Genomic DNA, 14,458 nt, shown 5'->3' on the forward strand with positions numbered 1-14,458 from the left:
TTTGACAGAACCGAACAGCCGGTTCTGGATTCATTTCGGGCCAAACGCAGCAGTTTGGTTCCGCTCTGAGCCACATGTAGCGGTCATTGCTCATGCTAGCGTTAGCACTCAAACAAAAAAGCTAGCTTCGATAGGAAACAGTTTTGTACAAACAAACAGTGATAGTTTTGAATTTAGCTCTTTTATGTTTAATATAACATAACCCCGAATTCCGAAGTGAATTGTGGGTGTTTTTCCCCTTCGGCTCGCTATAATACGCCTCCGTTTGATGCACTGAAATGAAACTTACCCCGTTCATGTCCGACTTGTTTTCGTGGCTCGCCCCTCGTTCGGAGGAAAAAGCAAATAAATAAACACATAAATAACAACAAGTCCCCGAAAGACTTTAGCTTTAGTCAGTTTCTAAACACAGCGCCCTCCTGACGAGACGGCAACCTTCGGCGCGGCGTGGCCGCTGTGCGGGAACACAAACAGCTCAGCCGATGCAGCCTCCACAGCTCCACTCCGCCATTTGTCTCCCCGGGCGTAAATGAATGAGAGGAGGCGGCGCACCGGCGCCCCCTGCAGGTCCACAGCGGAACTCCTCCTTCAAAAGTTTGTTTACATTAAAAACAAGTTTGTAGGTCAAAAATGTTGGTTGCTAAACATTTCAGTGATTGTTACTTTCAAAGTAAATTTTTAGTGAAATTAATAATTCTGTTTTTTTTCATACCAGTTAAAATGTTTTATATTATAATTGAATCCGACAAAGGGAGCATTTACAAACAAAGAAATATAATAATAATAAAAAAAAAACAAAACAAGAACCTTCGTTGGGTATGTACGAATCAAATTAATAGCCAAAGCTCTAATTCCTTATTTAAATGAATTATTTTTAGCATTTCATTGGCAAGTACAGAACAATCGTTATGAAATATAGTATGAGGGTTAACAAAACGCATGTTAGACATATGGATTTATGTTGTCATATCTTCAATAAACTGCAAAAAAATGCTATTCTTAAATGGTTAAAGAAGTATTTTGAAAATATACTATAATAAATGCAAATGTAACTTAAATGCTTTGTGTTTTAGAGTATTGTAACAAATTCTCAGGTTAGATGCACCTTAACATACAGAAGGATATTAACATGTTTAGATAATAAAAAAACTGAATTACATCAGTTTATGTAGCACGTGTTTTCCTTTTACTTTTTACTGCTTTTTTGTTGTTGTTGTTTTTGTGTCTATTTGTTTACCAATCAATGAAAAGAGGGGAAAAGCAAAAATATTTAATAACTTTCTCTTTAATCAAAGTATAAAATCGAAGCATAAAATACAAATTTTCGCTTAATTATAACATAAACAGACATTTTAGGAAAAGAATAAGAGGTGAATGATTAGCTAATTCAACACAAATCCTGCTACTTTAGAATGAAAACTTGTGTTTTACTTTTATTGTTTTTATTTATTTATTTATTTGATTAATTTATGGGCAAGTATTTGAAGCATGTTACTGTGTGTATTTGTTATTGTGTTAACTTTACCCCAGTATAATTTTTATTGGAAAAACTACCCTACTGAATTATTTTTATTTACACACACTCACTCATACATGCACATAAAACTGTGTATATTTTGTTTAAAACACTAGTAAATCTATATATTTTTTTTATTTAAATTAACTTTATGCATAAATAAAAATCTTATACACATTCACATATACATATATTTTATTTATATCAAAATTATTACCTGATAACTTTTTACTTATTCAATTATATACATTTATTTCCAACATGGAAATGAAAAAAGAGGAAATAAAATACAAGATTCTACAAAACAATACAAAATCAGGAAATACAATATTTTTTAAACTATATTATATTTATTATTAAAACGTAAATATGTGGGGGGGGTAAAAAAGGAAGAGGACCACACAAAAAATAAAAGTATCCATTCGTCACTTCCTGTCAGGAGCTGGTTAGGGTCACGTGACGTGGTATTAGCTCGCTGACTCTGCTATGTTTCTCGTTTCAGAAAATGTTTTAGAAATGCTTAGATTCTCGTCTTTATCGGTTTTTCGTCGTCGACGAGCGCGCCGCGGCTCCCCGAAAACCCCAATCCAGCGACGCCGCCCGAGAAGCGCGACCGCGAAGTCGGCCTCGCTCGGCCTGCACGTCACGTGACCCGCACGCGGCGGAGCGTTTGATAAAAAGATGGCGTGAGCCGAGAGGACGACGAACCCCCCGAACTGCCGAGCGCGAGCCGCACACTGCGAGCCGCCGCGGCCCTTCGACCGCCAGGTGAGCCGCGTTCAGCAGAAGATCTGCCCGCAGAGTGTTAATCTGACGGCTTTTGAGTTCTAAAGCTCCACTCCATCCTAGAAGCCATCTTTTTAATTTAGGCGGTGAACTGTAAGTTTCTGTTTTGAGGTTGTTGTCCCGGTTGCTAAAACTAGTTAGCTTCACTGACGACTGCGGATGAAAACGTTAGAAAAACGAACACTTGTTTGCTAGCTCTCGAACCTCCGGCTACACCACCGCGTTCCCGCTGATTGTGTGCTTTATGACACGTTTCGACGAGCGAGCGGATTTCTCTGAACTCTGCGCTGCTGCTGAATATTTTTGCTAACGTCATTTATCAAAAACATGTTATCAGGTTCGGCTTAGCGAGCTGGACGCGCTGTGGTGTTGCTGCTCTGTCCTTCCGCGGGGGAACGAAACACACGCTAAAGTGGTTCAGGTTGTTGCATTTAAAAGCAGTTTTTTGACAAATGAATGTTCAATTGGGGGGAAGTGTTAGCATATGGAAGCTGTCATAACACTTAGCCACATTAGCTTTGGAGGAACTAACACGAGGGACCGATCAGGTCACCTTTTTGCTGCTTTGTTGGTTCTTCTGTTAAAGAGTGGGTCTCGGTACTGCCGTAAGCTCCCGGTTTAAAGGTTAATTTTGGTCCAGCAGGCCAGTATGACAGCTTTAGACTTATAGGGGTTTTGGTGTAAAGTGGCTGGTACTGGACCGGACCGGTGCCATGGGTCCAGTGAGCTGAAGGGGAGCCGGAAGTAGAATCCCCCCCACACACGTGTTTTGTTTTGGGTGACTTTGAGAGCAGCAGACCGCTGTAGTAAATAGTTAGCTTAACTCCAGACGCCGCTGCTGCTGCCGATTTAACCGTCATTTTAGTTTGATCTGCGTGGATTAAAGGACTCAAATGTAAAATAGTTTAATCTGAATTATCATTAACTCACATTAAATCTGGATTGTTTTGCGCCTTTTGATCTTTACTTTTTAAAACTTGACCACGTGGGTTACAGGTTTACCATTGATCTCTGAGGACATGTAAATGCTGGAGTTCATGGTAAGCATCTGTTGCTATTTATTGAACTTGATTTATATTTTTAAACTAAAAGTAGGTGCAAACTGTTGAGACTTTTGAGTGGAGAGAAGTGAACTTTCCCTCTTTTTTCCTAAGAAACGATCAAACTTAAAAAAAAAATAGTTTAACTGAAATTAGATATTTGTGAAAACTTTTTTCTTTTTTTTAATGGATCAAGTTTTAAAAATATATATTTGACATTCAGGGATGCACAAATGCTCAATTACCGGTACTTTATAAATGTAATGTGTATTTTGTTATTAGCAATGGTTGTAACTTTTCTTTTTTTTATATTTGTTTCACAATGTTTTGATTTCTTTTAGTATTTTCACAATGTTTTATTTTTAAGGAATGTACTTTTTGTCACTTTGGCTAGTTTTTAAGTATTTACTCTGATTAGTAAGTGGTATTGTGTTTTTGTTGTTTGAAAATTATTCTAATTTCTAGTTTAAAAAGCAGTAGAAAACAGTAAATACAAAAAAGTCATATCAATTTCAGATTTTATAGGTTTTTTTTTTCCACCCTATTTTATAAAATCATTTAAACATTTTTATTGGAGATGTCTTTGAGTGTGTATTCAGACTGGATACATTTAGTTCGCTTAATGTGAACCAGAGTTTGTTTCCTCAATAATCCGGAACAAATTTTCAAAACGGCCACTGTAGCCAGGCGTTATGGGATGTAAAAAGAGTAGCGGAGCAACGATGAGACTCTGCGACTCAATGAAATGTGGTCTGATGAATGCATGCTCGTCAAAACAACCCTTAATGTGATATAAATTGCTTTTCACACTGGTTTCCCAAAATTCTATCTGTCACAAGCACTCATCAGCGTAACTTCTTAGCCGTCGTCTCCTCACTGTCTTACATCATGCGTCCACTGAACCAACAAGTAAAAAGTGTTGAACCTGACGTTAATACAGACGTTCAAAATTTATCAGCGAAAAATACAGTTTGAATCAGAGAACTATCCCAGCAAGGATTTCAACGCTCAGGACGTCCGTTATTCCATGTTGTCGCTTTGCCCCGCCCTCATAATTCCTGGCCAATGAGTGTAGAGATCTTAAGTCACATGGTTTTGTTTACCAGCTTTGGTTTGAAATGTCTAATTGAAAGGTGGTCTGAATACGGACCAAATGCAAGGTTCAGTCTGAAAACACACTGAATTTCACCTTTAAATACAATTGAAAGCTGTATTTAATTAGTGACCTTTTTATAGAGATTTATTTTATTTAAAAAAAGTACCTCCATATTAATGACATTGTGTCTTTTTATATTATTTTGTAATTATTTTTCTTGATTTTAATTTAATTCTTAGTTGTTTGTATTTTGGTAGTTGAGAAGACTTTACTAGAAGTCTTTAAAAGTTTGAATTTCTTCTGAATAACTTTGACGCTCTGCTCTAACATTCATTCAGCCCCTCAGTTTCCTTCTGCAGAAACGTTTCTGTGACGGTCATTAGAAGCAGGTCGTTTTTAGGACATCAGAGCGAGAATCAGGAAGACATTTCTAGGGTTCTTCGGCTTCACATTTTCATCATCAATAGCTGGATGAAGGAGTGATGACCGTATGATTGAACTCGTTTGTTCAGACACGAGTAAAGAGTGTGACACTTCCCTCACTTGCAGATGGATCCAGGACAGGATTTACTTCTTGCTGCTCTGAGTGAGAGCGGGATCTGCCCCAACGATCTGGGCTTGTTAGACGTGGATCTTCAGGATGGGACTCAGCCCTCCACAGCCCAGCAAGTAAGCTCCCCGTCTGTTTCCTGTCCGTTTGTGTTTTGAATTGGAGGTCTGATCTGTGTTTCGCTGCAGTCCATCTCCATCAGTGCGCTGGATGGCAGTGCTGGAGGAGACGTGGGGGAGGCCGCTCCCGCCGCCCTCCCCATCGTTACCGTCAGGGTGAGAGCCTAGCTTGTTACCGGGACGACATGCTTGGATTTTAGCAATTAAACGTCGTCTTTGTTTGATTCCTCAGAAACCTCAGCCATCAACCACCACGTTTGTCTTAAACCAGCTGAACCAGCTGCCGTCGTTGGGAGGCGCCGCGACCAAACCGTCTGCGGTCAACCCCATCAAACACACCATAACCGTCACCAAGGTGGTCCATGTGGCCAACTCGGCTCTGCGAGGTTCTCCCACCCTCTCCTCCTCCTCCGTTCCTCCCTCCGCGTCCACCGTAGTGCCTTCTAGCAAAGAGCAGGTTTGTGTGGAGGGTTTGATGCTCGGCGTCTCCGTGAAGACCGACCCATCACCTCCCGCCCCCTCCCCGCAGGTCCAGCTGAAAGACCTCCTCCGAACGGGGAACGTTAAGACGACCGTTCTGAAAGGCAACAGCCTGATGGAGCTGATGAAGCTCAAACCTCCACCAGACATCGCTCCACCTGTGGCCACTGCAGCCGCCGCCAGTCCAGGTACGCTATACTGTCACAGAATTCATTTCTGCTTTTGAGAGTCACAGGAACTTTGTGGTTTAGCTATGATTGTTTTGTTTGTAGAGAAGCTGAATTAAGCTGCAAACAGCAGAAAGGACATTTATGTTTGTTTTAAACATAAACGCACATAATGGCGAGTTTGTAAAGTGACTTCCGGGTTATGGTTTCAGAACGGCAAAGCTGACAGCTGAACGCTGTTTAAAGCAATTTTACATGAATAATGATAATGCCGTTCTAAACCCAAACACCAGAAGTCACTATTCACATTTTTGACCCTGTCGCCATTTTGTGTGAAGTCACCGTAAAAAGGGTCCATAACAGTATGACACACCTGAACCAGGTAATCAGTCTCATGACAATTACCTGGTTCAGGTGTGTCCAGCCAATAAGAACATGCCAGAGCAGAGTATATTAAAAAAAACATGCAGGAAGGTGGCTCTGGAGGACCAGGGTTCCTACCCCTGAAAACTGAAATATTAGCTAAATGCCAAAATAGTCCAAAAAGCTATCAGAAGCTGATTTTAAAAATGATAAAACAGTAACTTTTTAATATAATTATGAATAATAAAAAGGCAGGAATATTATTCCAGAATAAATCAACTTAAACCTTAAATAACTTTTAATATTTTACTCTGCTTAAAAATATATTTTGACAAAATTCTACAAGTTAGAAATGAGCTCTAGATAACATCGGGTCATTAATAACAATGAAATAAAATGATCTGGAGGGCCGGATAGGATTACACGGAGGGCCGGATCCGGCCCCCGGGCCGTGACTTTGACACTTTGCTCTATAATAAATGAAAAATTTAATGTTTTTTCCCCAGATGTAGTAAATATTTAACATTTGTGATTTAATCTTTAAACCCTTGAACACCGAAGCTCCAGTGTTTATGTCCTTTGACTGTAAGTTTTTAGTTGTTAAACTGATCAACATAATTCCAGTAGATTCTGAAGGAGAAAAGCGGCTCATCGTGTAAACTAAAACATGTTAAAGATTCAGTGTTTGCTGTTGGTATTTCAGGGGAAACCAACAATGGAATCAAGAAAGAGGTTCTGGTCAAAGACGCTCCCAGGATCTGGATCAAAGATGAAGCTAAGCTCCCCAGCTTCATCCACTCTATCGTAAGTGTCCGCCGTTTAATGACATGCCGACAGCGTGAGCGCCACGTTTTTTACCACCGATCGTTCGTGCCGCAGAAACCTCCTGGGATGAGAGAAGAGGAAGAACCCGAGGAGGAAGAGGAAGATGAGCTCGGCCATGCGGAGACGTATGCGGAGTACATGCCCATGAAATGTACGTGTTGGTGCTCGGATCCATGGTTTTTATTGGAGGCTGCAGGTGGATCTGTGGATGACCTCTGTTCGCTCCTGCAGTGAAGATCGGCCTGAGGCATCCGGATCCGGTGGTGGAGACCAGCTCTCTGTCCAGCGTGAACCCCCCAGACGTCTGGTACCGACTGTCCATCCCGGAGGAGGTCATCGACCGCGGCTGGCTGTCGGCGCTGCAGCTGGAGGCCATCACCTACGCGGCTCAGGTGAGCCGGCCGCTCCTCTCACCTCCCACACGAACAGGAGGCGTTTCCCATCATGCTCTCTGTCAGACTCTACAAGTCTGATCTTTGAAGTGATCTGATTTTCTAATCTGATCAAGACAGGATTTATTTCATCTACAATTATCTGATTCAGACATGAGTCCAGATCTTTTCTTCTGCATTTGAGCAAAAGAAAAATAGTAATTTGAAGCGATTATGAAAATCCACTGGAGTTTAATCGAAGATCTGCAGCAGTTTATGGTTCATAAGAGACGGCTCTGGTCCTTCAACGAGTCGGAAGCGTTCATCAGAATAGAAATGTCATCAGAAAATCTGCCAGATTCAATTACAAAAGTCTGGTCCCCGACAAGATCCAATCTACAGGTCGTGTAAACCAGTCGTCCCCAACCACCGGGCCGCTGCCGCCAGTCCGTTTTTTTTTTTTTTTTTGACGGAAAGCAGTCTGGCGGCGTGTAAAGGTGTTTTCACACCGAATGCGATCCACGCAGCAGATGTGGTCAGCTACAGTATTAATCAACAGTACAGGCGCGCTCTCAGGCGATTTGAAGCCCCGCGGCGCCATCTGAGAGACGGGCACGGCTTGAAGGTCTGCCAGCAGCTTCATTTCTAAGTGAGACATCCACAGACAGAGCTTGAAGCTCCTCCCACATCAACAACATCATAACTTTGCTAAATTTATGATTTCAGAGTTTCTTCTGAACCGTGGAGCTCTGTTGGTACAGGGCAACAGGAAAAAAAACGCAACCTACATTTTTCTGTTTCTTGCTAAGCTGATTCTGAAGGAAGCTTTAAGGTTTAAAGAGGAGGCTGAAGACAAACGTTACCCTCAAAAGTTAGAGGTAACTGGAGGGTAAAAGAACAAAAATCAGATGCCGTCTTCAGCCTCGTTCAAGTTACTAAAGGAAAATATTGTCCAACATGAAGTCGATCCAAAGTCTGAAGAAGATCGGAGTCGACTGCTTTGGTTTTAGTTTCTATCTGAATTTCTTGTGTTTTACAGCAACATGAAACATTCCTTCCCAGCGGCGACCGAGCCGCCTATCTGATCGGAGACGGAGCCGGCGTGGGGAAAGGCCGGACAATCGCCGGGATCATTTATGAGAACTACCTTCTGGGCAGGAAGAGATCTCTGTGGTAAAGGAGCCGCACAGTCAGGACTGTCCTGTAAGGGTCGCTGTTTTCTCATCCGTCCGTCGCGTTCCTCTCTTCAGGTTTAGCGTCTCAAACGATTTAAAGTACGACGCGGAGCGGGATCTGAGGGACATCGGAGCCAAGAACATCCAGGTTCATTCTCTGAACAAGGTCAGGCCTTCAGCGGCGGATCCACTGCAGGCTTTAAGTTTTATTTGCTGAAAATGTTTTCACGCTTTTTCAGTTCAAATACGGCAAAATCTCCTCCAAACACAACGGCAGCGTGAAGAAGGGCGTGATCTTCGCCACGTACTCGTCTCTGATCGGGGAGAGTCAGTCGGGCGGGAAGTACAAGACGCGCTTCCAGCAGCTGCTTCACTGGTGTGGCGAGGACTTCGACGGAGTCGTATCCTTTCAGCCGCACGTTCACGCTCGCCAGCACCAGACGGTCTGTACGTTCCCTGACCTGCTGTCTGCAGATCGTCTACGACGAGTGTCACAAAGCCAAAAACGTCTGTCCCATCGGGTCCTCCAAGCCGACCAAGACCGGGCTGGCGGTCCTGGAGCTGCAGAACAAACTCCCCAAAGCTCGGGTCGTGTACGCCAGTGCGACGGGTCAGTGCGTCATCGCAGAAGCTTTACGCACCAAACGGTTTGTAAAAACCCAAACTTGTCCCTTCAGGCGCCTCCGAGCCGAGGAACATGGCGTACATGAACCGGCTGGGCATATGGGGCCACAAGACGCCGTTCAGAGAGTTCAGCAACTTCATCCAGGCGGTGGAGCGCCGGTGAGATCCCGCTTTCATGTCCTTACCCCCCCGTTAGCGCCTGATCCTAACCCCCCCTCCATAACAGAGGTGTTGGCGCCATGGAGATCGTAGCGATGGACATGAAGCTGCGAGGAATGTACATCGCCAGGCAGCTGAGTTTCACCGGAGTGACCTTCAAGATCGAGGAGGTTCCGCTGACTCATCGCTACATCGACATGTACAACAAGTCTGTGCGGCTGGTGAGGACAGAGCCCCCCCCCTCCCGTTTGAACCGCTTCCTGTTCAGAGGCGACTCAGCTCCGTGTCTCTGTGGCAGTGGGTGCACGCGCGGGAGAAGTTCCAGCAGGCCGCCAACCTGATGGACGCGGAGCAGCGCATGAAGAAGTCCATGTGGGGGCAGTTCTGGTCCGCCCACCAGAGGTTCTTCAAATATCTCTGCATCGCCTCCAAAGTCCGCAGAGTCGTCCAGCTGGCCCGGGAGGAGGTCCAGAACGGGAAGGTGAGCCGAAACCGCCGTTTAGACCACTGGGTTTCAACTAGGGCTGGTATCGATGAGAATCTCCAGAGACAAGTCAATTTATCTCGATTATTTTGATTCTTCAATTCAGTTAGACTCTGAGTTTCAGCACGTCACTTGGAGACACGATCAGACAGAAGAAAGCTTTCATGTGTGTATTTTCAGGACTGCATGCGTGTAACGATGCAGCCTGGGTTCAGCTCACGCTCTGAGATGCTGTACTGATCTTTCTGTTTCGGTTGCACAAAGGTGGATTTCTGCATCACCTCGAGATGTGGCGCAACTTTAGTGTCGGCCGCATCGTTTCCCAGGAGCACACACAGACCATTGGAAAACATCCAGAAATGAATTAGGATTTCAGGTGCACACGGCGAGGAATATGCTCCATGTCAATCCCACTCAGTTCAGAGCAATGACGAGAAAACCAGAACCACAGTTTGTGAAGCTCCTGTGTGGGTGGGAAGTGATCCCAAAATAAATCAAACTCACAAGAACGATTTTATAGATTTCAGAACTCGCCGAACACAAAAGGCACACCGTGGTTACTCAGTACGGGGTGATTTCTGAAGAACTTTTAGGTCGAGCTGTTACGAGTCTTTGAGTTCTCTGATACCTGGTCTACTTTTAAGATACATCCATGGATGCAAAAGAGAAAAAATGCTCATTTCATTCATGAACAGCTCCAAGAATCTGGCCTATCTTGATAAATTTCTTAAAAATTTACTTATTGTTGGAACATAAATCAAAATTTTTCCTGAACTTTAGAGAGACATCTTTAAAATAGAACCAACAATTAAAGTGAAAACATTTGTTTTAGTCTTGGATTAAGTTTTTTTTTTTTTCTCCAGAATTTTAATAATTTTGTTATTTCTAGATCTTTGCTCTTAATGAGACCAAAAAATCTCAGCTGTTCTGATTTTGACTAAAGCCTTGAAAAGTTCAACCGTCTAAATGTGTAAAAACAGAGTTTGAAAAGTTCAAATCAGGAGTGTCGAACAATCTCACAACGGGCCAAAATCCAAATCACACCTTAGGTCGCGGGATGAACGGATAAACATTTACTGAACACTAGACTGAAGATGCTGAAGCTGATACGATCTGGAGGGCCGGATCCGGCCCCCGGGCCTTGACATGTGACTTGGAGGATCCAATCATTTGATTTTAGACAAATGTTCAGACGAATGTTCCTGAGAGGTTCGGTTCTGTTCGGTTCTGACGGTCGGTTTTCTGTGCAGTGTGTGGTGATCGGCCTCCAGTCCACCGGAGAGGCCCGGACGCTGGAGGCTCTGGAGGAGGGAGGCGGAGAGCTCAACGACTTCGTGTCCACGGCGAAGTACGGACCCGTCTGAGCGGCGCTGAGGTGCAGCAGAGGCGCCGTGGTAACTGTGGCGTGTTTCCCTGCAGGGGCGTGTTGCAGTCCCTCATCGAGAAGCACTTCCCCGCCCCAGACCGACAGAAGCTCTACAGCCTGCTGGGAATCGACCTGTCGGCCAAGAAGACGCCGTCCCCCGCCGACGCCGCCGAGGAGCTGGAGAAGAAGGGGAAGAAGAGAAAAGGTGGGTGGAGTCTATGCTAACTCCAAGGTTCACCAAGTTCTCAGACCTCCCAGGCTTCACTCTGCTTCGTTTGGTTTCAGGTTCAGAGGTGAAAAAGCAGCAGAAGAAGAAGCCCCGCCTCCACGGCGGCCTGTCCGGCACCAGCTCAGACGAGAGCGAGTCGGAGGAGTCTGGGAAAGACAGCGACGACAGCTTCAAGTCCGTCAGCTCGGCCGACGAAGACGACGACTTCAACCCGTTCAGAGACGAGTCCGACGAAGACGACGAGGACGGTGAGCTCCGCCGGAGGGAGAGCGGGACGGAAAGGTTTCCTCCGAGACTCACGGCGTTCTCCTCCCACAGACCCGTGGTTGATCCGCAAGGAACCAAAGAAAAGGAAGGAGAAGAAGAAGAAGAAGAAGAGGAGGAAGAGCATCGACCCAGACTCCATTCAAAGTGCCTTGTTAGCCTCCGGGCTGGGCTCCACCAGACCCGCCTTCACGGCGCCCGTCAACCCCCCCAGCACACCTGCCACAGGTGAGCATGCCGGCACACGCCGCCGCGGTGGGAGCGCCGCGTCTTCCCGTCGGGGTTAACGGCCGCTCCGTCTCGCTCAGTCAAAGCGGAGAGTCCGGAAAGCTGCCTGACGAGTCAGGACGCGGTGGAGCACGCCCAGAAGATGAAGCGGGACCTCCTGGAGGAGCTGGAGGAGGTGGCGGAGGAGCTGCCCCCCAACACTCTGGACGAGCTCATCGACGAGCTGGGGGGCCCGGAAAACGTGGCCGAGGTAAAGCCGTGTCCTGAGCCTCGGCGGCGGCTGGTTTCACCGCCGAGCTCAAAGCGCTTCTGTTCTGCAGATGACCGGCCGGAAGGGGCGCGTGGTCAGCAACGGCGACGGCAGCATCACCTACGAGTCCCGCTCCGAGCTGGACGTCCCGGTGGAGATCCTCAACCTCACCGAGAAGCAGAGGTTCATGGATGGAGAGAAGGTGAACGCCAAACGCCTCCTGGTTTCCGGTCAGATTTGACCCGGTTTTACCGTCAGAATGATTTGTTTGAACCCGTAGTTGTCGTTACAAAGTGAAACGGGACATTTACAACTCGGGTTTGACAGGATTGATACTGAACCGGAAAGCTGGACCCAGTTTGAACTGGTACCACATTAAAACATGGACTTTGGTTCTTCGTGGCTCATGGAACAGTCAAAATGTGGAAAACGAAGAAAAGATTCTGATTCAACAACCTGATGGATAAGAGTTATGTGAACAAAAAACTGTTGTCATGGCGATGAGCGAGGAAATACATTTACTTCCAGAACGTGGACCTGCAGCTCTGTTGTGGAGATCGTCTGGAAGAATGAAATAAAGTGTCTTAGCTTCATCACACTTTGTTTCTGGAAAGCACCTGAACCATTTTAAAAGAACTGGTTCAGCTTCATTTAGTAGTGTTGGAAACAGATCGTTATTTTCTCAACCAAACATACGAAACATTACTATCACTCTTACTATACACACCACTACTAATTATTGCTCTAAAAAACAGAATAATGCTGGATTTTAAGTATTAAACTAAACAAACAGAATGTGTCTTCAAATTAAAGTGTTGATGAAGGTGGTAAAAATGTTATGTTTTGTAAATGAAAAACTGAAGTTCAGCTTGTTAAAACCTGGTTCTGATGCTCTCCTCCCCTTCAGAACATCGCCATCATCTCCGAAGCCGCCAGCTCGGGAATCTCCCTGCAGGCCGACCGGCGCGTGAAGAACCAGCGGCGGCGAGTCCACATGACGCTGGAGCTGCCGTGGAGCGCCGACAGAGCCATCCAGCAGTTCGGTTCGTGTCTGAAACGTCCTCAACGTGGCGAAGGGCTCCTTGTAAACGGATTTGTTCTGGTTCTGCAGGAAGAACCCACCGGTCCAACCAGGTCACGGCTCCGGAGTACGTCTTCCTCATCTCGGAGCTGGCCGGAGAGCAGAGATTTGCATCCATCGTCGCCAAACGACTGGAGAGCCTGGTGGGAGCGGCGATTCTGGCGAGTGTTTTGAAGTCGTGGTTGTTGGCTGACGCTGTTGTGTCCATCAGGGGGCGCTCACGCATGGAGACCGGCGAGCCACGGAGACGCGAGATCTCAGCCGGTTCAACTTTGACAACAAGGTAGGAACCACGGCGTCTGTCTGAGCGCCGCCGCCGTGCGCTCCGTGACTGACTCCTCCTCCTCCTGCAGTACGGCAGAAACGCTCTGGAGATCGTCATGAAGTCCATCGTGAAGCTGGACACCGCCCTGGTGCCGCCGCCCTCCGACTTCAAAGGGGATTTCTTTAAAGGTGGGGCTGTTCTGTCCGGATCCGTGTCTGTCCGGATCCGTGTCCGTGTGCCGCTCTGTCTGAACCTGCTCTGTGCCGCAGAAATCCAGAGCGGCCTGATCGGCGTGGGGCTCATCAGCGTGGAGGACAGATCCGGCGCGCTCTCGCTCGACAAAGGTGGGAATGACCTCACATCCTCTGTGTTTGTGACGGGAGAGCGGCGGGTTGATCCGGCTGCTGTTTGCAGACTACAACAACATCGGGAAGTTCCTGAACCGGATCCTGGGCATGGAGGTCCACCAGCAGAACGCTCTGTTCCAGTACTTCTCCGACACGCTGGCCGCCGTCATCCAGGAAGCCAAGAAGAACGGGCGATACGACATGGGCATTCTGGGTAAGAAGGCGGCTGGGCTTTAAGCTGTTGCAGTCGTTGGCTCCGCCCACTCACCATCATCTCTGGGCGTAGATCTCGGCTCTGGTGACGAGAAGGTGAAGAAGATCGACTGCAGGAAGTTCCTGACCCCGGGTTACACGGCGTCGGGTCACGTGGAGCTGCACACGGTGGGTGGCGTTTCTTCACGCTCCTGCAGACGTGAAGCAAACGATCGCCGCATGATGGCGTCTGTGTGTCACAGGTCAGCGTGGAGCGAGGAATGTCCTGGGAGGATGCCACGCACGTCTGGGCTGAGCAGAACGGCTCGGACGACGGCTTCTACGTGCAGGTACCGCCGCCGGAACCGTCGCCTGTTCCTTCAGCTTCACTTTCCTTCCAGGAAGTGGAGCTTCTATGTTAGAAACACGCAGCCGTCCGTATTTGACTACAGTCACATTTCCCTAAACGCCTCCACACGAC

The 14,458-nt window shown here is 46.4% G+C and overlaps 2 protein-coding genes across 5 annotated transcripts in view; one reads left to right on the forward strand and one right to left on the reverse strand.

Annotated features, from left to right (window-relative positions):
• The window catches only part of kmt5aa (lysine methyltransferase 5Aa), a 12,888-nt gene extending 12,324 nt beyond the window's left edge, over window positions 1-564 (reverse strand). Inside the window, exon 1 of one of the 2 annotated variants that reach the window (XM_024299659.2) lies at window positions 290-564. In XM_024299659.2, coding sequence (XP_024155427.2) covers window positions 290-298 — 9 coding nt within the window. In that variant the 5' untranslated portion in view covers window positions 299-564. The remainder of the gene's footprint in view (window positions 1-289) is intronic. The other variant, XM_024299660.2, reaches the window with a different exon arrangement.
• Window positions 565-1,959: 1,395 nt separating this feature from the next.
• sbno1 (strawberry notch homolog 1 (Drosophila)) overlaps window positions 1,960-14,458 on the forward strand; it is a 16,229-nt gene continuing 3,730 nt past the window's right edge. The window contains exons 1-30 of one of the 3 annotated variants that reach the window (XM_036214458.1): window positions 1,960-2,284; window positions 3,299-3,342; window positions 4,988-5,107; window positions 5,177-5,263; window positions 5,340-5,564; window positions 5,637-5,775; window positions 6,821-6,921; window positions 6,997-7,093; window positions 7,174-7,334; window positions 8,353-8,486; window positions 8,564-8,654; window positions 8,728-8,889; window positions 8,963-9,098; window positions 9,166-9,271; window positions 9,339-9,492; window positions 9,570-9,752; window positions 11,006-11,103; window positions 11,175-11,326; window positions 11,407-11,598; window positions 11,669-11,842; window positions 11,923-12,092; window positions 12,163-12,294; window positions 13,000-13,135; window positions 13,204-13,316; window positions 13,385-13,456; window positions 13,527-13,626; window positions 13,708-13,782; window positions 13,853-13,999; window positions 14,072-14,166; window positions 14,241-14,327. In XM_036214458.1, coding sequence (XP_036070351.1) covers window positions 3,328-3,342; window positions 4,988-5,107; window positions 5,177-5,263; window positions 5,340-5,564; window positions 5,637-5,775; window positions 6,821-6,921; window positions 6,997-7,093; window positions 7,174-7,334; window positions 8,353-8,486; window positions 8,564-8,654; window positions 8,728-8,889; window positions 8,963-9,098; window positions 9,166-9,271; window positions 9,339-9,492; window positions 9,570-9,752; window positions 11,006-11,103; window positions 11,175-11,326; window positions 11,407-11,598; window positions 11,669-11,842; window positions 11,923-12,092; window positions 12,163-12,294; window positions 13,000-13,135; window positions 13,204-13,316; window positions 13,385-13,456; window positions 13,527-13,626; window positions 13,708-13,782; window positions 13,853-13,999; window positions 14,072-14,166; window positions 14,241-14,327 — 3,654 coding nt within the window. In that variant the 5' untranslated portion in view covers window positions 1,960-2,284; window positions 3,299-3,327. Of the gene's footprint in view, window positions 2,285-2,376; window positions 2,396-3,298; window positions 3,343-4,987; window positions 5,108-5,176; window positions 5,264-5,339; window positions 5,565-5,636; window positions 5,776-6,820; window positions 6,922-6,996; window positions 7,094-7,173; window positions 7,335-8,352; window positions 8,487-8,563; window positions 8,655-8,727; window positions 8,890-8,962; window positions 9,099-9,165; window positions 9,272-9,338; window positions 9,493-9,569; window positions 9,753-11,005; window positions 11,104-11,174; window positions 11,327-11,406; window positions 11,599-11,668; window positions 11,843-11,922; window positions 12,093-12,162; window positions 12,295-12,999; window positions 13,136-13,203; window positions 13,317-13,384; window positions 13,457-13,526; window positions 13,627-13,707; window positions 13,783-13,852; window positions 14,000-14,071; window positions 14,167-14,240; window positions 14,328-14,458 lie in introns of those variants that run through there. The other 2 variants (XM_024299192.2, XM_024299193.2) reach the window with 2 other exon arrangements.

This window comes from Oryzias melastigma, linkage group LG12, assembly GCF_002922805.2.
Source record: "Oryzias melastigma strain HK-1 linkage group LG12, ASM292280v2, whole genome shotgun sequence".
NCBI classification, from domain to species: Eukaryota; Metazoa; Chordata; class Actinopteri; order Beloniformes; family Adrianichthyidae; genus Oryzias; species Oryzias melastigma.